This window comes from Marmota flaviventris, chromosome 11, assembly GCF_047511675.1.
Source record: "Marmota flaviventris isolate mMarFla1 chromosome 11, mMarFla1.hap1, whole genome shotgun sequence".
Taxonomy (NCBI): domain Eukaryota; kingdom Metazoa; phylum Chordata; class Mammalia; order Rodentia; family Sciuridae; genus Marmota; species Marmota flaviventris.
Genome location: NC_092508.1, coordinates 53629530 through 53654700, shown reverse-complemented (window position 1 = coordinate 53654700; position 25171 = coordinate 53629530). Strand labels below are relative to the sequence as shown.

Here is a 25171-nt window from a genome sequence, read left to right as displayed (position 1 = left end):
CTTGCTTTAGAAATTTCAGCCAAAGAAATGAGCTAATTCCCTAGTCACACTCCATAGCTGCTGAGAAGCTGCACCGTCATGTCCCTGGTGAATTCCCCCATGGAACTAATTACTTGGAGGAAGGAAGGAGGCAAAGATGAGCATCCCTTGTGGAATCTGCCCTTGTACCACACAGCTTCTCCTTAACCTACCAAGGTACCAGGAACTGCTATTTTCCCAAAGAGGCCATGTCAATTCTGATATTAAGGGCCATCATATTAATAAAACAGAATCTGAAGGAAGGGACACTGCTAGGAGAAACCAGAATTCACACAGCACTCCTAGAAGTGAAATAAAATGGCCTGTTACCTGAAAATGGGTGTATGTCTTGATATTGACCTAATTCTCATCCATCAAAAAGCTCCTGGCCATCTCTCCACTCCCCACAAGCCTGCTTTCCAGTGACCTCCCAGACAAATCCCCAAATAATTCCCCAACTCAGTGAAGTCTCTTTAGACTCCCTTTGGAGATCTTAGCATAAAAGAATTTCCACAAGATATTCTATCAGCTCTTTCCTCTTTGTGTTTTCTCCCAGTGGAAATTTCCTTGGTTCTTTCTCTAACACATTAACTATAGCATAGTTTTCCTTAAAGCATTTTCTGAGAGAAAAGTTCTGTATAACTGTTTCTATTTCTGGCTTAGAAAAATCAGAATTCTCTTAGGACAGAGAAGGGAAAAAAATCAGATATTATGCATTTGGTGTATAATATAAATTATTATTTTTTCAATAATTTAATTTTGTTAAAACAGGTGTCAGTGTAGCTTTAGGTAAATGGCATCTGTGGCTACATTTTTTCCTGTCCTGTTCCTACCTATTGTCAATATATCTTCTGTTTACTTCATGTAAGGTCCTTTCTCTGCCTATTTGCAAGTGTATTTCACAATAGGCCTTTCAAAACCTCATTATTTACTTTTTAATACCCAAGAGGTAACTTCTCTCCTGAAGCATTATGGTACCTGAGATGAAAAGGAATGCTCTTGAGAAAATTATTACACAACTTACCAAATAAAAACACAGGATGTCCACCTAAGCTTACAGTTCAGATAAACAACAAATAATCTTTTGGTATAAATATACCCCCAAATATTGCATAATTCTTTATGGGACATAGTTATGCTAGGTGCAATGTCATACCAAAATTATTAAAATAAATATTATTAAAAAACTAAACAATTTGCCTTTCGAAACTCAGATGTAATCAGGTATTTTGTGTCAGGCAACACTACCTGAGGCCAGTTTTCCAATTCTACAGGACCTGAGGTGGAGTAAGTCAGGAAAGCAGAGTGGTTTTCAACTTTTACATGAAGTCAGCATCTTATCCCAGTAGAAATGGCACAAGAAGGGATATTAGTTCAAATATATGCACCTCCCCACCTCAGGGCTGACCCCTCTGACATCTGAGAATCAGAGCACATGATAAGATATATCTGTTTAACAGTGTTTCCTAAGTCATCGCTTGAAGCTACTCACAGCTTCTTCTGGAGGTATGCATTTTAATTAATTGCTATTCTATTGTACTTCCTCCTCCCCAAGGTGATTTAAAAATCTTAACTCTATAAATCTAACTAGTAAATTTCTGGGTCTATTTCAATATTGACATTTAAAAAAAAATTGAGGATTGCATTAAGCTTCAATGAGCCATAGGAAAAGCAAGATAAATAAAATATAATTGCCATTGAAGTCCATAAAAATAAAAAGTTCTCCAAAGTGTTAAACTAAAACAAAATTCCATGAGAACATTGTGTATAAATCATATCTTATGGTTCGACTAAGTTTAACCAATATCGGTTAGAGTTCCAATGAGTCAGTTTAAAAAAGTAAACACGCCAAATTCCAAATTTTAAACTGGAATCATTGTACTCTAAGTTAACCTGTTTATAAGCCTCAGAACTAAAGTCAACAATTTTTCAATAGTTGGATGACATCTTTAATGAAGGAAGTCTATACCAGGCATCACAGCTACACTGCCATCTACTGACCTTAATTTTTTAGAAATGAGTATGTTAGTTCTACCTCCCATTCTGGTTCTCATTTATAAAAACTGACAGGGTCTGCATTTTAGGTGGGGAGGAAGAAGATCTGTAATAGTTTTGTTACCATTCCCCTCAAAATTCTATAGCAGTGTAGTAGATTAAAGATGGTGCCAAATTCTTTGCTCTTCTTCACACTGAGAAGTCTAATTTTCTTCCCTTCAGTCTGAATTGGTTTTAGAAACGTTTTTGATCAATAGAATGTAGCAGAAGTGGCTGGGAGTTTCCTAATTGTTTCATAAGTAGTCTTTGATTTCCACCTAGGCCTCTGAAATACACTATGTAACTACCTGAGACCACAGGAGGATGCTGGGAGCTCCCGCCCAGGCCCTCTGGTAGGCTGTGCTAGTGGAGCTCAACTGTCTGGCCATTCCCTGTGGAGCCATTTGGCCCCTTCACCCTGGCCCACCTGCCAGCTGAATAACAAGGAAAGGCTACTGATTCCTCTGGGGAACAGGACAGCCTGGCCAAACCCTGCTGGAATTCTTGGCCCATGAAATCCTGATGTAAGCAAGTGGTTGTCATTACAAAGTTTTAAAGAAGCTTGTTGAACAGGAATAGATGGCCCAAACAAACAGTGATTGTTATGCTTTAAAAGTAACAGAATGAAGGAAAAGGAAAGAAGGCTGTGCAAAGGGAGAAGGTGAAAGGGGAGGAGTGGAATAAAATTCTAAAGAGGAGAACCATAAATGCCTTGGACACCAATAAAAGAGGAGTTGCGGATGTAGAAGACCTTCAGTGAGTTTTAAAAAAATCAGAGTAAAAAATGTTTAGCAGGCTGCTACCGTGATTTTGGACAACTCACAACTTTGGCCCAACTTCTTAGAGATTCAGAGAGGAAACAGCAGTCATGTTCCACCTCATGAGGCAATGAATAAACATGACAAATAAATATGCAGAAAATAAGAGCTAAAAATGATAAATATGTAAGAAGCAATCTTTGTTCCTACAAAAAATCTTTCATCAGGTGATTTCAAATTAGAGGGAGTCTCAGGAGAAAACAATACTGGAAATATGAACCGATTTTTATTTTTGATGCTTTTATTGAAAAGGTACATTTAAAAAAATACACAGACATTTTACCATTTACAGATTGCAGATATAGATACTCTAAAAGAGTTCACTATTTTATTGTTTTATGATACTTCTTGCCCCTGATATCACAAATATTCTAGTCTTGTTGATACCAACTTCGAAAGGGGGGCATGGGAGCATGACCTGCAACATATTCAGTGAACAGAAAGACAAATTGTTCAATTATAAATTTTATATCTTCTGTACATTATTGCATTAGGGAGCCACAAAATTATGTAGCATCATTACAAATGAAAACAGGTTAAAAATGAAGATAATTACATAGAAATACATGGATTCATTGTCTTCTTGCAGAATGCACAGGAGGTGCCAAAATGTGCAATTTAGGAAGCTCTTTTTGTATTTGTATATATTTGCTTAGCAACTCAAACCAGTGAGGAAGCTACAAAATAAGTTAGACAAAAACAGCAAACAGGTAGTAATTATGCTATGTTATATGGCTTTCTATTTTGTTTAAATATCTCCAAATAAAATATGAAATAAAGAAAATACATTATCTTTTGTTCTCTTAACGAGAAATTCAAAGCTATTTTGCTTCCTAACATTTACACAGCAACTAAAGATGTTGAATTCAGACAAGAGATACAATCTAGTACTACACAGGATACAACAGTACTTGGGTCTAAAACAGTACACAATCCCTGTCGACGAGAGTACACCAAAAAGAAAATGTGATCCGTTGGTAAGATGGTATTCACAAGTAAGCACTTGTGTTCTATTTTTCTTCCACACTAGAAAATGCCCGGTTGGATTCCAGAGCTATTTACAGACATCTGAGGAAGATCCTAGATTTCAAGTCTGTCAGGAAAATATTCCATATTGTTCTAAGCCAGATTATACCCATGGGAAAATAGAGACTGGTTTTCTTTTTCTTTACTTTCTGACTGTACATTTTCAAGAACCCAGATTTCTCAGATACACCAATTAAATGGGGTCGAGTCGGGGAGGGAAGAGGGAACCTGTGCTGCTCACATTCCAAAATGATTTGATCAGTCCATAAAAGCACTCTTGAATCTAGTGATTTGTTTTTCACTGGAGCTGGGGTTTGAGGTGGTAGGCTGCATTTTGTGGGTAGGTGGGATACTTACTGTAACACAAAATGCTCAAGTTGCTGAAATCCTTTTGGCTTGGCTTCTTGACTTTCCTACTGGCCTGGCTGGTCTTGGGGCTTGCAGATGTCAGTATGGGGCAAACAGGATGGAGGCCGGAGTGGCACGAATGGGCCCATGCCCTGGCCTCAGGAGAGCTGGAGGGATGGCTGGAGCCTGGAAGAGCGAGGCAGATGGCCGGGGTGGCAGTGAAAGTGCAGAGGACACAGCCGCTGCTGCTGCCAGGGGTGAGGACAGGAAGGCTGGGGCCAAAGGTTTCATCATATCTTTCTGGAATGCAAGTTTTGCCTAATGAGAGGAAAAAGACCAGGAATGGGGTGAGCAGGTTGTTGTCGAATAACAGCACCACAGAGAAGTCTTAAATTTAAAGTCCACTTTCAGGAGTGAAGAGATGATTATTTTCCCCAAGCTGGTGTCAGTGTCTTTTAGTATTGATATAGTTTTATTTTGAGTTGTTCCCATTTCAAGTCTTTCTTTGGTCTTTGATCCTGGATACTAGGGCACAGGGCATCTCTATGAATAGACACAAAGGGGCTCAGCAAGAAAGAAATAAAACAAAACATGCCCAGAAGTTTCCTGCTTAAGCAATGGATCTCAATTCAAAATTCATACTTATGTTAAACCACCTTGTAGCTTAGAGAAAAGTTTCTTGCTTTTTCTTTTATCTTTTTTTTTTTTTTTTTTTTTTTTTTGGAGAAGTACAACCCTTCACATCACTGCTCTTGGATAAACTGAAATTTAGGTAAGTAACTGAGTTCATTCAGGACATTACGGACCCAGGAAGAATAAAAAGACACACACACACAAAAAGTCAATTCCTTCCTTTCCCTGGCCACATAATGAGAATTTCCTGAAAAATTAGCTAAATTAAGTATCTGTTATTGGGAATGACTATTAGTGGACTAGAAACTTTCTCTATTTAAAGGAGTCCCAGGGTAGAATCTTCATGTGAAGTAGAAAAATAATCCTTAATTTCTCTCTTTTGCAGTCACAGGAGTTGTGCAAGATGGGTTTGCCTAATGCAGATACCACCAGCTTGCTGCAGAAGCTGAGGCTTTGGAAAAGCTGGAAGGTAAACTCAGCACCACCTCCAGCTGGCCAATCTCAGCTTCATCTCAGACTGAATACCATGCTGGGCCAGGTCCCAGGGAGAGTGTGAAATCCATCCATCTGGGTATTTATATGACACCTACTGCTGAAGTCCCTAGGTATTTTTGCAAAACACAGAAAACAGTACATATTGAGAACAGGTAGGATAGGCTGATTACCAACATGCCTGCTAGAATGGAATATAAACACTACTTTTTTGTATACACGTGCAAGCACACGTGCGCGCGCGCACACACACACACGCACAAGGGAAACACAGGGATATTAAACTAAATGGATGGATTTTGTTTTATGAAAGCAACCTCTCTGCCCGGGTTCCACACATCCCAGGATTCCTCAGGCATCACTTGCCCTATCCTGAGTCTTTGCTTTTCCTTATATAGTAAAGAAGATAGTCTTCTGACAAGGTCTTGGTAAAGAATAAGGTAATTAGTTCCTTTTTAATTTTATTTTTTATTTTAAGACAGGTCTCCCTAAGTTATGAGGCTGATGTTGAATTTGCAATAATTCTGCTTCAGGCCCCCAAGCAGCTGGAATTACAGGCATGAGCTACCACACCCTGCTGGGCATTTTTCTTTCCTAAAGGAGCTTTCTTCAAGATGTCCTTATAGCAGGAACTAAGCAGTTCATTCTAAAATTTCTGTCTATGTAGGTTGTTTAAATTCACAGCCTTTAGGTTAGGGGTGTACTTTAGTGGTAGAGCACATGCTCAGCACATGCTCAGCATGTGTGAGGTCCTAGAGGTTCAATCCCCAGCATGGTCAAGATAAAATAGATAAATTCGCAACCTTCCCATGACTGTTAGTCCCTAGGTCCTCCTTACAGCTCCTGCCCAACCCAGCAAGGCTGCCCTCCCCAAAAGGTGAGCAGGCGAGTGAACTTACTGCTAAAATGCTTGGGCTCCGCTGGAGTTTGTTGTAAGGGCTGTATTTCGGCTTCAGTGGCTTCCCTGCAACTCGGTCTTTATGCCTCCGGCTAGAAATGTGCTGAAAAAATGTTTGATGCATAAGCTAAATCCATGAAAGATACATTTCCTACACAGAGGTTGCTGGTTTCTCCATTCCAGCTCTTGGTTCATCCTTCTAGAATGGTTTGGGTAAAATCTTTACTACCTCCTTTAAGACTTGCTTCCTGCTCCCATTGTTCTCTATGACCTTCTCCTTTCCATCTTTTCTTTTCTATAGGCCTTATCAGATTTTTTTCCTGGTGTTTCCACTGTTACTGAAGAATCTCTCTACCTAGACTTTGGGGCTTGGCAGATTTACCAGTGGCTTCTGCTGGACTGTAAGCTCTGTGTGGTTTTTATGTCCATCCTTCCATCCCTAACATCTAACCTGGAACCTGACATACAGTAGTAGATGCTCCATTATTGGATACTGACTTTCTTTTCCACAGAGCACTTTTATGTTGCATAAGTTATGCATCCTATAAAGGTTAGTAAAGTTAACTGTGAGCACAGTGAGAACCACTCCGTAGATGAGGAGGAGATAGAGATCTTCATGTAGTGACCCCAAAGAGCAGAGTACACTAATTTCATTACCTGTTTGAGTTGAATTTCCGAGTTAACATGAACATCACAGATTTCACAATGAAATGTCTTGTTCTGTAGTCCTGACCCCTTACTGCCATTCTGCATCTTTAATCTTGATCCAGGTCTAGGATAGGACTTAATTGGACCAGCTCCATTACGAGCCTCAACCATGGTCTTGTGTTTAGATCCTAAAATAGAAAAAGGCATATATTAAACAGCTATTTAAGAACTATAGGAAGCAATTTCTCTCTCTCTCTCTCTCTCTCTCTCTCTCTCTCTCTCTCTCTCTCTCTTTCTCTCTGTTTACTTTTTCCTGTCTTTGTTGTCATTGTTATAGTCTTTTTTTTGGTACTGGGAATTGAACTCAGGGGCTTTTTATCACTGAGTTACATCACCAGCCCTTTTTATTTTTTGAGACAGAGCCTCACTAAGTTGCTGAGGCTAGTCCCAAATTTATGGTCTTTCTGCATCGGCCTCAAGTAGCTGGAATATAAGCATGTAGCCTGGCATGAGGCTCTTTATTTTCTTATCCTTGAGAAGGTTATCTTCAGGCTGAAGTTCCCAGTGCCTTTTTAGCATCATTTTTACACTAATTGTAAGTTTAACATGTTTTCATTGTAACACATGGGAAAACATGAGTGTATAATAAAATATCCAAAATACTGAGAAAATAAAGATTACATAGAGTTGTACCACTATAGGTAACCACGGTTATCAGGGTTTTTAATTTTTTTTTGCTATGCTAACAAATGTGTATTTTCAGAATTTAGATTTACTAATTAAATATCCTGAAATTTTCAAATATCAAATCATGTATTTATTTTCTAATAATTACATTTTATTGATTAACATATTCTATCATTTTTGGTTACTATAATTTATTCAATATTCCTTATCGATAAGCTGTTGTTTCTATTTTTTCTCTTATAAAGTGTGTGGCAGTGACTATTGCATAAAACATTTTGTCTTCATCTCTGTTACCTCATCAAAAATGAGTTATGGAGCCAGGGGTGGTGGCACACACCTGTAATCCCAGCAGCTCAGGAGGCTGAGACAGGAGGATCGCTAGTTCAAAGTCCACGTCAGCAAAAGCAAGGTGCTAAGCAATTCAGTGAAACTCTGTCTCTAAATAAAATACAAACTAGGGCTGAGGATGTGGCTCAGTGGTCGAGTGCCCCTGAGTTCAATCTCCTGGTACCCACCCCCTGAAAACAATTGAGTTATGGAAAGTATTTGATGCTTTTGAGGGAATGAAGAATAGAATAAATTTTATCTTTAAATTGTTTTTGCTTTGTTATTTCCAAAGACATTATGAGCATACTTTTAAAAATCATTCCTTTGAACTCAAATGGTAGAGAAGACACTATACACATTTCATTCATGAACAACAGAGTGACATTCTGATGGGAAAAGTTGGGTTTTGTTATAAACTTTATTTCAATTTGAAAGATAGCTGCTAACCTGTGTTGTGTGCCTCTAGCTGTGACAGGGAGTTCACAGCCACTTTGCATAGTGAACAATAAAGCAATTTTTTGGCTTTCTCTTCTTCGGATTCAGCAACAGACCCTGGTGCTCCATTTGTGCTTTTGGAGGGAGAAGTGGCTGTCCCAGGTGGCAGGGCAGTTGTGCCAGATTTGAGGAGAAATGAGCCACTTTCAGAGCCTGATGGCTGACTGGAACTGTTGGCTTTCAGCTTTCCTTTATCTTCTAAGGGAGACAGAGGAGTTATTAAAGACTCATATATATATATATATATATATATATATATATATATATATATATATATATATATATATATATCATACAAACATTAAATCACCATCAAGGAATTAAAAACAAATTTGAAAATTTGAAAAACAAAATAGAAACTCTCTCAATATATACATAGTTTTACTCTAGTGCAGATTCGGGATCATAGAGTTTGATCTAAACAGAATTCCATGCCACTGGTTTCCATATGAGGTCACCCCAAGATCATGATAACTTCTCACAAAATGACTTTGTTCTCCCTTTAATAAAGCAGGTAATTTTCTGTCCGATTTCCTGGAGTTATAAGTTATGCTCCAGGGAAGTCTTTAATATATAACAACATCAGCTACCCTCCAATATGATTACAAGATATGATGGCAACAGGAAAGAAGTTATTAGGCAATGTTAGTTTAATTTGACTACTCATGTTTTAATTATGACATGGATATAAAGTTAAAATTGAATTTCTATACCAAGTTAAATTTTTAACTTTGGCTTGTAAAGTAGAGAAGAGGGAAGATTAGTTAAATTTTTGCTCTTTGGCAATGCAATTTATCTAAAATACAAGAGACAAAGTTCCATTCATTATTCTTATTAATTATTGCCAGTCAAAAAAAAGTTTTAAATAATGATATCAACTATAAGCACAATATGAAGATTAGTCAACTCATTTAAAGACATCTTGGCATGTACATCACATAGCTACTAAATGCTTATGATCCTCAAGGCCCATGTGTGTGCCTTGAAGGGTCAAAGTGACTTTAACAGTATCTACCTCCTCAGCGTTCATTTGGTATTCAAGACAGGCTTTGTTCAGTGACTCCTTTGGGAAAGAAATGAGTTTTGTTGTCAACAGCAAGAGCTGGTACTCAGAAAATGTCTATAGACATGATGATTAACTCTCATTAAGAGAGAAAGGGAATTAAAACTGAAAATACATTCGTTAATTGCCCTAATTCGGAACTGGACACCATTGGCCTGGATGACCAAGAGGAAACCTTCCCAAGTATCTAGAGAATGACAACCAGTTTTGTGTTTCTGTTTCTAGTATAAGGTTCTGTGTATGGTTTGTGAATCAGCAGTTGAGTTTCATCTTTTTTCCTGATCCATCCATCCATGTGAAGACCAACATAGAAAGGGTGCTATAGGGGGAACTTGAGATCTGAGGTTGTTTAGAATATATGAGTGCTGAGATCTTTCCTTAACCTCTGCATTCCATATGTCCTTTCAGCAGGTATATTAAAACTTCAGATGAAATGAAGTATTATGGAAAAAGTCTTGGATTTTTATAAGCTGACCTCAATAGTATGAGAGAAGGAAATAGAATCATTTTTTCTAATTGATAACAATGAGTAAATTAGTCTGGAAATTATTTCAGATCTGTAACTCTTTCATTTATAAGGACTTCTCAGATTGAATTTGCAGTCTTATAGAATTCATAAAGCAGAAAAATAATTCAGTAATTTTCATATTTTCCTCTTTGGAATTACCCAAATTTCATCACCATTATTTGTGATGAAAACTTAAGTTATTACACACCAAAATCTTTCCTTGCTTTAAGCATTTCATTTGGTGTTTTATTTAAATTTGACCTGAAAGAATCTGATCTATTTCAGTCATTTACTCACACAATCCCTCATATTACCCTTTTAATGTTCCTTATACGAATGTCCCTCATATACACTTACATTTGTATACAATTTTACAAAAGTGCTATTACTTACATTATCTTATGATCTCTCAAACAAATTAGAATAGGTATGGCTGAAAATGATTTTTCTTATTTTTAAGATGAGGAAACTGAAATTCATTAAGATTAAATAATGTATGACAAATTAGAAGGCAGCATAAATGAGCATGATGTTTTCTCTAACTGATCGTCATTGGTGACTAACTTTCCTGAGTGGGGGGGAGGAGTATAATGTATCATTAATATTATGAAAGCACATGACAATCACTGTAGATGTGAAATAACTATTGCTTGTACCATTGCCATTTAGTTTTAAATTAATTTAGTTTTAATTTTAATTTTATTTAATTTTTTTATATATAAAATTTTATATATAAAATTTTAATTCTAATTTTATTTAAATTTTAATTTAATTTTAAATTAATGATTATATCCTAGAAGACCCTAAAAGTTCCACCAGAAAACTTCTAGAACTATTAAATGAATTCAGCAATGTAGCAGGATATAAAATCAACACTCATAAATCAAATGCATTTCTGTGTATCAGTGACAAATCCTCAGAAAGGGAAATGAGGAAAATTACCCCATATACAATAGCCTCAAAAACAAACAAACAAACAATAAAATACTTGGGAATCAACTTAACAAAAGAGGTGAAAGATCTATATAATGAAAATTACAGAATCCTAAAGAAAGAAATCAAAGAAGACCTTAGAAGATGGAAATATCTACCTTGCTCTTGGATAGGCAGAATTAATATTATCAAAATGACCATACTACCAAAAGCACTATACAGATATAATGCAATTCCAATCAAAATCCCAATAGCATTCCTCATAGAAATAGAAAAAGCAATCATGAAATTCATCTGGAAAAATAAGAGACCCAGAGTAGCTAAAGCAACCCTTAGCAGGAAGAGTAAAGCAGGTGGTATCACTATTCCAGATTTTAAACTATACTACAAAGCAATAGTAACAAAAACAGCATGGCATTGGCACCAAAACAGACTGGTAGATCAATCGTACAGAATAGAGGACACAGAGACTAACCCATAAAATTACAATTATCTCATATTAGACAAAGACATCAAAAACATGCATTGGAGAAAAGATAGCCTCTTCAACAAATGGTGCTGGGAAAACTGGAAATCCATATGCAACAAAACGAAATTAAACCCTTATCTCTCACCATGCACAAAAATTCAACTCAAAATGGATCAAGGACCTAGGAATAAAACTAGAGACCCTGCATCTAATAGAAGAAAAAAGTAGGCCCTAGTCTTCATCATGTGGGATTAGGCTCCAATTTCCTTAATAAGACTCCTTTGGTGCAAGAATTAAAATCAAGAATAAATAAATGGGATGGTCTCAAGCTAAAAAGTTTCTTCTCAGCAAAAGAAACCATCTGTGAAGTTAATAGAGAGCCTACATCTTGGGAGCAAATCTTTACCCCTCACACATCAGATAGAGCACTAATATCTAGCGTATATAAAGAACTCAAAAAGCTAAACACCAAAAAACCAAATAACTCAATCAATAAATGGGTCAAGGACCTGAACAGACACTTCTCAGAAGATGATATACAATCAATCAACAAATATCTGAAAAAATGTTCATCATCACTAGCAATTACAGAAATGCAAATCAAAACTACTGAAGATTTCATCTCACTCCAGTCAGAATGGTAGCTATTATGAATACAAACAACAATAAGTGTTGGCAAGGATGTGGGGAAAAATGTACACTCCATCCACTGCTGGTGGGACTGCAAATTGGTGCAGCCAATATGGAAAGCAGTATGGAGAGTTCTTGGAAAATTGGGAATGGAACCACCATTTGACCCAGTTATCCCTCTCCTTGGTCTATACCCAAAGGACTTAAGAACTGCTTACTACAGGATCACAGGCACATCAATGTTTATAGTAGCATAATTTACAATAGCTAAACTGTGGAATCAACTTAGATGCCCTTCATTAGATAAATGGATAAAAAAAGTGGCCTATATACACCATGGGTTGTTACTCAGCAATAAAAGAGAACAAAATCATGGCATTTGCAGGTAAATGGATGGAGTTAGGGAAGATGATGCTAAATGAAGTTAGCCAATCCCAATAAAACAAATGCCGAATGTTTTCTGATATAAGGAGGCTGATTTATAGTGGGGTAGGGAGGGGGAGCATGGGAGGATTAGGTGAACTCTAGATAGGGCAGTGGGGTGGGAGGGGAAGGGAGGGGGCATAGGGTTAGAAATGATGGTGGAATGTGATGGACATTATTATCCAAAGTACATATATAAAGACACGAATTGGTGTAAATATACTTTGTATGCAACCAGATATGAAAAATTGTGCTCTATATGTGCAATAAGAATTATAATGCATTCTGCTGTCATACATAAATAAAAAATTAATTGAAAAATAAGAAAATACCTAATCACTGATTTGGGTTATATTGAGATGTATAAAATTACCTATTTTCTCTATATCCCTATTTAAGAAAAATTAAACAGATACCCTTTATTATAACTTCTTAAAAAGAGATAATTTAAAAAGGTAATTTATTAATTAACAATGCATATTAACATTATGATAATTGCTGACAATGTGCTAGACACTGAAGAGAAAAGTAAGTAAACTATTATAGACTTTAAGAAAGTTATGGCTTATGAGGGGAAATTAAATAGTCATTCAGAGCCTCTAATTTATGATAGAAACTAGCAAGAGGCACGAGAGCATAGAGCAGAACATGATGACTTCTGCTTGGGAAGAAAAGGACATTTTTCATTAGGGAAGTGACATTTCAAAGGTTTTGAAGGTCAGATTTAGATAAGCAAAGAATAGGATTGAAAACAAAGGGAAGCTCAGAGTGATCAGAAACAGAAATGTGAAGACATGTTTAAGGGGCTACAAGTCCCAGGGCTTACCTGGTGACTACTTGGTAGTTGAGCATACAGCTGGCAATAGGTAGGCGGCCTATTACTACAAAGGCCAACTGAGGCAAAAGGCAAAGAGTATCTCAGATCTATTAAAATACAGTTGAGGACGTATAATATAGACAAAGACATTTTTCTTTAAAAGTATATTGAGAGCATTAGTTTGCTTAACATTGACATGATCTAACATTTAGATAAATAATGTTTGGATTGTTTTCCACCAAGTAGGCTGAAGTCTTAATTTCAGAGTATTAAGAAAAATTTTGACTTTGGAAATATATAAATGGTTTCAAAGTATTCAGAGAATTCTGGTTTTGGATTGATACCAACTGGTCAGTAAAACATATCCTAAAATCAGGAAAGTCACTCATGGTTTATATATTTCAACTGTGGCATTCTTTCTGGATGTGTAAATTTATAAACTTCAAAGCCTAGTTTTTTAATATCTCCTCTCAGTGACTTGATATTTTGGTCAAAATTCACTATATTAGTTTTCTTTCCTTACTGGCTTGTTTAAAGCCTCCTTATTTTGTGTATTTCTAAGTTTAATTAATGTACTGTTTACTTCTGTTTCTTTTAATAAAGATGCATGTCATCTGGAACTTCTAGTTAATATGAATTCCATTTTCAAGTATTCCCTCACCAAATTTTAATTATCAGGTCTTCTGACTGTCTTAATTATTTCCTGATTACTCAAACATCTTTTTAAAGGTTTTATCCTACAGGACTTTGAAGCAAAATTTGCTTAACTACATCAGAATTGCCCTTTGTCACAAAACCCCATGATTTATGTATGTAAGTGAATATATTTCTATAAAGTATCCTCCTTATGAAGTTTGACATTGATTCACTTATTTTTCAAATTTCAAGACATTTGAAAATATTTTAATTTGGGACTGTTTTCACATCTAGTTGATGAACCATTTGAAGAAAATCAGTCTTTAATTTTTATCATCCTTACTTCTTACTTCAAAACTTTACTGAGATTAATCCACCTTATTCATCAAACTTAGCACCATATTGTTCAAACAGTACTTCAGAGACTAATAACTCACACAGAAGATAAAAAGAATGTGCCAGAGGTTTTGGAAGCACTTTTAAGAAACTGATCCTATTAGAAGATAGAAGTCAGATCCAAATATAGGTATTAATTTTAAAAATGATCAAAATAATATTCTATATAAATGTAGGTTTTGAATTTTGAATTAGAACTTGGAAGTCATAACAAATTTTTATTATTCTATTTACAAGGTTTAATTTTATTAATTTAACAAGTTTTATGTTCAACATAAAATTTAGACAATAAAGTCAGACAAAAAGTAAAAAAAATTAAAATCATCCATGATTTCATTGTAACTTGTCATTATTTCATTGTGTTTTTTTTTTTGCATACTCTGCGAGGCAGAAAATGTTGCTACCTATACTTTTTATTTCTCCTTTTATTGAGGTATAGTCTACATACTATAAAGTGCATGATTTAATTTAATTTTTAATTTTTTTATTGTTGTTTTGTGATGCTGGGGATCAAACCCAGGGCCTCATACATTCTATTCAAGTGCTCTACCACTGAGCTACAGCTAGAGCCTTTAATTTTTTTTTTTTGTTTCATTTTGTTTTCTGACATAGTGGGGTATCAAACCCAAGGCTTTGCATACACCAGGCAAGTGCTCTGCCACTAAGCTTACATCCCTGGCTCAGTACATAAATTTTAATAAATTTTTATATATATAAACACAACATATATCAAGATACAGAATTTTCCCACCACCCCAAAAGGTTACCTTGAACTCCTAATCACTTGATAACCCCCAAAGGTAGTTATCATTTTCATCCCTGTCAACTTAGGTCAGTTTTAATTGCTATTAAACTTCATATAAGTGAATCACTCAATATCTATTTTTTTGTGTGTTTGGCTTATTTCACACAACATTATGCCAATGAGATTCATCCATGCTATACATAGAGAAGTTATTTTCATTGCTTGATAATATTGCATTGCATGACTATTCCACAATTTATCTATTTTGGTATTGATGAACATCAAGAAAAGTTTTGGGCTATTTTATATAATGTTAGTAGGAAAATTCTAATGTATATTCTTTGGTAGACATAAACACTTATTTATGTTAAATATACATACATAGTAGAATCACTGGGTCACAAGATATTCATGTATTTGCTTCTAGTAGATTTTGAAAACAGTTTTTCAAAATGGTTATATCAATTTATATCTCTATCAGCATTGTATGAGAATTCTAATTGTTTAATGTCCTCCCCAGCCCTTGGTTCTTCTGATTTCAGGTACCTGGTTTTATTGTGGCTTTAATTTGTATTTGTATTTCCCTAATGACTGATGACACTGAGAAATTTTGTAGATTTTTATTATTCAATTATTTCTTTTCTGAAGCGTTTGTTCATATCTTTTGCCTTTTTGTGGGGGTGGGGTTGGGGGAGGACTGAGGATTGAACCTGAGGATACTCTACCACCAAGTTATATACCCTGCCCTTTTTAAAGACTTTTCATTTTGAGGCAGGGCCTCACTAAGTTGCTGAGGCTGACCTTGAACTTGTGATCCTCCAGCCTCAGTCTCCTGAGAGATAAAATTGCAGGTTTGCACTAGCATGCCAAGCTTAATCACTGGGATTACAGGGGTGAGCTACCACGCCAAGATTAATACCATTTCTTTAACTGTTGTGTAGGAGACCAGAATATACATTTAGAGTATCAAAAGTCAGCTCCAATTTGAGAGATGATTTGTGGTGCATTATCTGATAAAGGACACCTGTTCAAACTATATGTGTAATGAATTCTTCTAAGTTAATAATTAAAAAAAAACAAAAACTGACAACAGTGTTAAAAAAAAAAAAAAGGAAGCCAGGTGTGGTGGCACCCACTTGTAATCCTAGCTACTCAGTAGGCTGAAGCAGGAGCATTCCAAATGGAGACCAGCCTAGGCAACTAAGCAAGACCTTGTCTCAAAATAAACATTTCTTTTTTTAAAAAAGACTGAGAACGTAGCTTATTGGAAGAGTATCCCTGCATTTAATCCCCAGTATTACAAAAAAGAAAAAGAAAGTTGTTTTATGATGATCCAAATTATTTAAAAAAACAACCAAGACTTAAATGATTTTTCAACTTGCCCACAGTTATTCAATTAATAAACAGTAGACCATGAATTTGAGCACATTTCCTAAAGCCTGAGCCAATGCTCTTATACTAAGAATGCCTTGGGAATACCTTCTTGAATTTTTGATATTATTTTTAAAAAATATTTTTAGTTGTGGATGAACACAATACCTTTATTTTATCTATTTATTTATTTGGTGTTGAGGATAGAACCCAGTGCCTCACATGTGCTAGGCAAGTGCTCTACAATCTAACCATAACTCTAGCTACTGATATTATGGAGTAAATATGGTGAGTAGATGGTAACACCTTTGTGAATTTAAGTTATATGATGCCATTGAAAACATAGCACATGATGGGCAAAATTGTTGAGAACTAGAAAAATAAATTTCTTCCTTCCTTCCTTCCTTCCTCCTCCCTCCTTCCCTCCTTCCCTTCCTTCTTTTTCTTTCTTTCCTAGAGATTTAACCCAGGGATGCTTTGCCACTGAGCCACATCCCTAGCACTTTTTGATTTTTATTTTGAGAAAAGGTTAAGTTGCTTAGGGCCTCACTGAGTTACTGAGGCTGGCTCTGAACTTGTGATCCTCCTATTTCAGCCTCCCAAACTACTGGGATTACAGGGGTGAGCCACCATGCCCAGTTTAACAGCATTTCTTTAAAGGTTGTGTAGGATACCAGAATACACTACATCTAAATATGTCTCTTTTTGTCTTAAGGATTATTTTGAGGAACAACAGCCACTGCAAAAACTCTGAGATCAGAGTAGGAATTACCATTTTGTAAGGAAAGTTTATATCTATGAAGGAAACCACTACTTATAAAGGTGTTTCCTTCCTTGTACCAGAAAAAAAAGGATGATTCTAATCTTTAGAAACTTTCATCAATGCAGAAGGCACAGACTTAAATCTATATGATGAGCCTTACCCTTATTTACTGTGCTTTCCCTGGATGCTTGCCCACAACTGGCCTTTCTTCTTTACTGATTCCAGATGAAGTTGGTACTTAACACCTGAATTTCACAGCTATCTCTTGGAAGTTTTTATTCATTTCTCTGAATATCTCTCAAGTACACCTGAGGTATACATGTTAATAAACTTCTGTTTGTTTTTCTCTTGTTAGTCTGTATTTTATTAAAGGGTCAGTTTCTCAACTAGTTTCTCTTAGAGGGAGAGAAAATTATTTTTTTTCTCTTCAATAGCTGCAACTTGGCATGTAACTTAGAAATGCAAATGACACTTGCCTTTTAAGAAATACATTTCAAACAAAACTTTTTCTGTAGAGTTTTGTTTTTTTTTTTTTCTGAGTTATCTCTTCTTGATTAATGGACTCTTTAAAGAAGATCTCTGGTTCCCTATGTGAAGTAAAAATTTCCTTGCATTACATTATTGTTTTTGTTAACATTTGTTTTGATTTATCAAGTTGTATGAATTAAAATCACTAAGACTTTTTCTGCCTCTGAGAAATTACAAAGGTTTAAAACTTAAATAAGAGAGGTAATTATCTCACCAATAAGAGAAGGTACATGTCTATTCCTTGGTGGGTGGTATGAAGTAGTGTAATCATAAGAAAGTAACTGTTCATCTACCTAACAAGCATTTAATGATCACCTATTATATATTATGTATTATATTAGGTACTCAAGTTAGCAATTAAAAAGACCAAGCCCAACTCAGTGGAATTAATCAAATGTGTGTGTGTGTGTGTGTGTGTGTGTGTGTGTTGTTGTTGTTGTTGTTGTGGCTGTGAAAACAAGATTTCAAAATATGATTGTTTGGCATACTAAATGACTTTGGATTAAAAGAAATGGAAAGGCCTTAGAAGCTGTCTCAAAATCAAGGACTTTCGAACCTTTTGTACTCTTCCCACCACTCTACAAGCCAGGAAAGGACTCTCTCTTAAGTTCTTTTATCTTTATTTCTAAGCCACAACTAACACACAGCATGTAAATTTCCATGAGGTTTAACTTGCAGGAAAGTAATATGTCTGTATAAAAAGAACTATGGGAGCTAGCTCCAGGAGGTGGAGGTTTATTGTGACCTAAGAAGAATAAAGAGGCTACATAGGCCTTTGACAAAGACTTGGTCTGCTCTGCTTTTCCTTTTCCTCCCTATAAAAGTCCTTTGTGCCCCTGAGAGCCACAGGATGGAGCTTTTACAATAGCTCCTCCATCTTCTTCAGGGCTGGCCTTTGAATAAACTTGATTCCTTCCTATAAACTCTTGCCTCCCAAATATTGGCCTTCGAGCAGTTAGCAGCATGGACCTTATTCCAGTAACAGAGTTAATATAGACTTGTAGAACCAACTAGACTTATGGATTGATTAGATGTGGGATAGAGAGAGAAAGAAAGGAAATTGATCACTATCATTTGGGCAGGGTCACTTGGTAAGTAATGGGTAGTGCCATTTAGTAGGACTAGAGATAATGATATTTAGAATGCTAATGAAACTTCCTGATTTATTAGCTAGGAATATATGGATAGGAATCCCAGTTCCTCCCATGACTGACTTATTAATATCAAGCAAGTGATTTAAATGATTGGTACTTTAATTCATGTGTGCGAAATACCACCCTTTTCTTACTGGCCTTGGGAACCAAGGAGATTGTATAGGTAAGGCTTCAGTTAGAAGACACAAAGTTATTAGTTTTGAGGGGTAGGCACAGGTGACTCACACAATAAGATTTTTAAGATCCTAGATTCTGTTACATACTTAGGTGCTACGGATTTCTAAATCTATGACACTGATTGCTGAAGACTGAAAAAAAATATGTGGATCACTCTTTATAAGCAAATCACAGTGGGATTATCCCTGTTCAACACCCTAGGCCATAAAGCAATGATTTTACTTTTTAATATTTGGGGGAGCAACATTATTCATCTATTTACATATTATTTTTATCATTATAATTTTAAATACTAACATTTTAGATAGTTTTAATATACACACATATATAAATATACTGTTTTTCAATGATATATGTAATATGTAATAGGTTCTCAATTTACTGTGTAGCATTCATCATTTGTCAAAAAGAGCCTTTGGAAAACCACAGCTTTGCTCATTGATATCCACCGATCTTTCCAAAACAAACCTTCCAGAAGAGCAAAGGAGTTCCAGAACTTGAGAAAAGTGCTCAAATCAGTAAGGCCACAGTTTTAATAAACTCATACTTTGTGCTTTCTGAAGTCACTAAAGGACACTACTTGTCAATTTAGGTAATTAATTTTCCCCCTTTACACTTCATATTTCACTAAAAAGACTTAGATAACAGAGGCATGCAGTGAAAGACAGCTGGTCACATATCCTGTATTCACAGGCACCCAAGCAACACCTCATTATTATTCCAAAAAACAAAGCAATGCCTATATTATTATTTAACACTCATTAAACCAAGTCAGCTCACTTTGATAAGGAATTCTGAAATGATTCTCTTCTCCTTTATCGTTTACTTTCTGAACAATAAGAAATTAATGGGTGTCAGTCAGAGTACCTGCTTCCCTGTGCAGTCTTGTGAGAAATGAAGTTGCAAAGCCCATGGGATTCCACGCCAGACAAAAACACCCCTCCCAAAACCCTGTATGTATGTAAATGGATGTGTGGCAGAAGACTTCTTAAGCCTTTGCCTCATTTGTCTCTGCCTTATCTACACATTTGACACAGTGCAAAGGATTGAAACCACTAGCTGATGACAGATATTTTAAAGTTTGAAGTAGAATTCCATTAAGATAGCTAATGGATTTGCAAAAATGCAGCACACAAGCTGTAAGATGAACAAGCCAATTTGGAGTTCTTTGCAAAAAAAAAAATGTAGTAAGAGCTGTACAGATGCTAGAGCATCACTTAATTGTTGAATGTACAAAGAAAGAGAATTCATTTGTGGCATAACAACAGTACCTGTCAAAAGGAGCAGGAAGAAAAGGCCAGCATTGCAGATTATGGTCAGATATAACCATCAGCTTGTCTCACTTTATTAGATGCTTTCCTGGAAGGTTATGCTTAGAAAGAGCTCAAAAATTTAGTAATAATTTGAATATACCATTGAATTAAATTAATTAATTATTTTTTTGGTGCTGGGGATTGAACCCAGGGCCTTGCACATGATAGGTAAGTGCTCTATCCCTGAGCTATACTCCCAAGGCATCATTTTAAAGATTTTTTAAAAATCTATATGTATTTTTATTGGTGCATTAAAATTATACATAATAGTGGGATTTGTTGTTATATTCTTGATATATTCACAATATAATTTTGTCAATTTCTTTCCCCCATACCTTCCTTTCCCATTTCTTCCTCTTTGCCTTGGTCCCCCTTCCTCTGCTCTACTGGCTTATATTCTATTTTCATGAGATTTTCCTCTTCAACTTTTTTCCACATCTTTTTCTTTAGCTTCCATGTATAAAAATGTGGCTTATTTCACTTAACATAATGTTCTCAAGTTCATTCATTTTCCTGAAAATGATATAATTTCATCCTTCTTTATAGTTGAATAAAACCTTATTTTGTGTGTGTGTGTGTGTGTGTGTGTGTGTGTGTGTGTGTGTGTATATATATATATATATATATATATAAACATTTTATTTATGCATTCATCCATCAACCTAGCCTGGTTCCATAACTTAGTTGTTGTGAATTGTGCTACATAAACATGGGTATACATGTTATTACTATAGTACACTGGCTTTAATTCCTTAGAATAAATACTGAGGAGTGGTATAGCTGGGTCATGTGTGTGGTACATTCTGTTTTTAAAGCAGAGCTTTCATTGAAATTCAAAAATTGTAAACGATTATTAAAAATTCTATTATCTTATAGATTAGATTTCCTTAAATTAAGTTATCTAATAAATAATCAATAACATCAATAAATGAAAAGTTCTTTACCTAGAGAAGAGGTAAATAAATTAGAAAAATGAGGGGAAAAGTGATATACTCAGGGAATACACACATAAGTCAACTTCCTTATGAAAACGTCATCCTTCTTTTCAAGTTTCCTGTCAGTACTCCAAACCCTCATCAGCAAATGTTTGGTCTCCTGTATCTTTTTCTTCTTCTTTAGTACTGGGAATTGAACCCAGGTGCACTCTCCCACTGAGCTACATCAACATTCCTTTTATTTTTTTATTTTGAGACAGGTTCTTACTAAATTACTCATGCTGGCCTTGAACTTGTAATCCTCCTGCTTCACCCGCCCACCCCTCTCCCCCCATCCAGTAGTTGGGATTATAGGTATGTGCTTTATCTGGTCTCCTATATCTTAGAGAAATGGGGAAGCTCGGTAAGTTTACCCTGATATTATAATTTCTTCCATCCATGAGAAAAAGTATATGTTTCCACTTGGGCTATTTTTTACATCTCTTCTCCTTTTTCTATAGCTTCATCTGCTTTTTTTCTACTAGGTTCTTTCTTTCCATCTACAGAATGTTGAGATCACCATGTTCCAAAAGTCATTTCCTGACTCAGTTCACTCCTGAAGCTTCCTTCCCAACTACCCTCTCTCTGGTGCTCCACCTGAAGTCACGTGAAGTGGCCCTTTCTACTTCCTTTCTTCTTACCCTCCTAAGTCAGTGATCTTTGTGTAGTCTTTTCTTGAACTTTGTATAAGTTCCTTCTTGAAACTTTTCCCCTTTGATTTCCACAACACTTTCCTTCCGCTGGTATTCTAAGTATTTCTTTGTCTAGTTCTCTTTTGGCCTCTACAGTAGCTCATTTTAAGTCTTTCATTACCTGTCTGTCACTGTTGGCATTGTTCAAGGTCACCCTGTTGTCCTCTTCTTAGGCATATATGATCTAATTCATTCACTCCAGTGACTTTCTTTGCCACATTATCAAAAGTTCGTAAATTCACAGACAAAATCTCTACCTTTCTTACAGGCTCAAGACCCTCTTCTTAAGACAATTATCTTAAGAATAGATCTCTTAAGGAAATGTAATATGAATTAGAGTCATAACAATAAACACATTCCTTTGTGCCAAGTCCAATATTTTGATGATGGATAAAATAAAGAAATCTGTTGATTTCATTATCTCTATTATTAGAAATCTTAGACAAATTTAGATATAGATAAACAATGTACTGCTGATAAAGATGTAGCTAAACCATGTATCTATGCCAGAATAATGTAAAGCAAAGGTGAAAATAAAGTATGACCAAAGTAGAGCCAGCCCTCTTTGCAACTAAACAGGTGTCCTACTTTCTGGCAAGTTTTCTAATGGAGCGTTAGAGGTTCTGTTTGGAGAGTCATTAGAAGTTTCTAGTTCAACAATCCATTCTATAATGTTTTATTACAGAATGTAATGTATGTAATATTAAATTAGAGTGTACTACATTATATGAGTTTTCATCAATTACATAGTAGATATATTTATGTCATCATTCTCGTTAAGAAATTCTAAGTACTATTTCCTGTGTCATTACTTAATTTTCCTCACCCTTTTAGATGTTAGATGCCTGTTGAGAGCCATTTGTGGGCTGTATGTGGACTATAGGCACCATAGCCAGTGAGGGGATAGGTCTGGCATTGGGAAATTTTCTGTGGCACCCCCACAGGGATAGACCACCTGATGCAGGTGAACTCCCCCTTCAGCTCTGCCAAAGATCCCACACAGCACCAGAGATGGGGTGACCTGCTGTAGCCACACAGCCCCTCTGAGATGGGTGTGACCTACCAAGGTGCCAATCAACCTGCTGACTGCAAGACTTCATGAAGCAAGACTCCACCCCTGAAACCTTATCCCTGCCTTTGATGTATCCCCTTAAATAAACCATGGGAGCCATTTTCTAATTGTCTAGCTCCATCTCCTGTGTGGACTGGACCTATAAGGGGCTCCACCTTTTTGAAACTGTCTTTCCAACTTTGTCTTTTGTTCTTCACTAATTTATTCTAGACTTTAATTTTCTGTGGTTTAACACCCTCCTTGGCAGGAAGAACTCCCTAATGAGGTGCTGGCTGCCTCTCCATAGATGTCCATCACTGCAAGTGTCATTATAAGACTTTGTGTCTTAGTGATGGTGCCATTCAAATTAACTCACATCCCCAGGGCACATTAATTTCATACCAGGTAGCCCAAGACTGACTCAGTACACTGGGAGTCCTTCAGTTACCCATTTAGGTTTCCTCCAAATAGGTGCCTCATTTAGACGGGGATCTAATTTCAAGTGTCCCCAGGGGTTACCCAGCATAGTATAGTAGAGGCTGGTTTGTCACACAACACCTACCAGTGGGTTGACTTGTCTGTTAGTCATAGTACTTTCTGTTGGGAAATGTCTGATCTTAATTTCCACTCAAGGGTGAACTGCTGGACCACCTTTGGAAACTTTAAGAGTTTCTTACATGGCTTATGCTGTTTTGCAAGATAAGGAAAACAAAACAGAGTAATTAACCATAAGCCCCCAAACACTAAGTAGCCAAGGACAGCCAAGCTAGTTTTTAAAATGTTCGGAGCACTAAAATATTATACCAGTCTGAATTTGTCAGGTCTTTGACATCCAATGCACATTATCATGCTTCCAACCAAATTTCTAGAAACCCTGTCTCTTCAAGCATTGTCAATCACCTTGAAGCTTACTAATTCCCAATTAACTATGTTTATGTCTGATTTTCATATTGTGGACTTTAGACTAATCTTGAAAGCAGGGAAAATTGTCTATAAATTAAAGTGACTCTTCACTGAATCAAAATCTGTATGTAATTTTAAGAAAAAAAAACAGTGGCAAAAAACTTGATAAACTTTTTTAGGACTGATGAAAGCAAAATGAGTAATTCTGTAAATTTAAAACTGGCCCTGTACTCTATTCACATGTTCTAGTAATTCTCTGCCAGGCTACAATCCTGACACAGAATGATGATGCTCTTTCCAACTGAAACCCTGTGTCAATCAGCTTCTGACCACTGGGCTTCCTGCCCCTTGCAGTGGGTTTGTCCTTCAATAAAATATCAGTCATTGCCCTCCTTTTCTGGGCACTGCATGCCAATGGCCCCTATTGTCTGCTGTACCACTTTGTGGAGGAGCAGAAGCTGCCAGTCTTAGGTAAACCAGTGTCATCACCAAGTATTTCCATGTTTAAAATGGGCAGCCTATACTGGGTTATCAGTGAACTGGCACTAATATTGGTGAACTTGTCAGTTTTTCTGAGTGAGTGCAAGAGAGGGCTTGTTTGCTCGAGTTTGAATCTAATGAATAGCTTTCTCCTATTTTGTGTAGTTTTCCAGTCATTTGACTTGCACAATAGAGAAATCAGATTTCAACTTCTTTAGGTTGAAAAATTGCCCCTTTTCTGATTTGTCACCGAGAGATGTGAAAGTTATTTCTGAGGCAGCTTTTATTATTGAAAATAGAATAAGTAAGTCATGTCACTCAAATCAAGTCCCTCAGGGAGTAGGTCCAGTGGAGATTCAAAGGCTGGAAATAAGATTAAAAACTAATTTTCTAGGTAGAATGAGGAACAGGGTCTTTTTCTTTTAAGTGAATGGCCCTATTTCAGAGGACACTTAGATTCAGAAAGTACAAGTAAAAATTTGAATTTAGCTCCCCCTGCCTCTCCAGATGCAGAGATCGGTACAGTGTTGAGCTGTGACATTCCAGGCAGGGTGTGGGGCACACTGACTATGGACTGTTCAGCCTGAGAGCTACTGAGGAAACTGAGTCTTTCGTCATCTTTCGTCTCATCAAGGCAGAAAAATTACTGCTGGGAAAGAAGCTTTTTGCTTCAGACTGCTCCAGGCAGATAGGTACCTGGCTCATCCTCTTTATGGACCTA

General features: G+C 36.2%; 1 protein-coding gene across 2 annotated transcripts in view; it reads right to left on the bottom strand.

Moving 5' to 3' along the window:
- Positions 1-4343: 4343 nt before the first annotated feature.
- Znf385b (zinc finger protein 385B) overlaps positions 4344-25171 on the bottom strand; it is a 289007-nt gene continuing 268179 nt past the window's right edge. For both annotated transcript variants that reach the window (XM_027943968.3, XM_027943969.2), the window contains 4 exons: positions 8377-8622; positions 6925-7103; positions 6269-6370; positions 4344-4562 (listed from right to left, as the gene is read on the bottom strand). In XM_027943968.3, coding sequence (XP_027799769.2) covers positions 4344-4562; positions 6269-6370; positions 6925-7103; positions 8377-8622 — 746 coding nt within the window. The remainder of the gene's footprint in view (positions 4563-6268; positions 6371-6924; positions 7104-8376; positions 8623-25171) is intronic.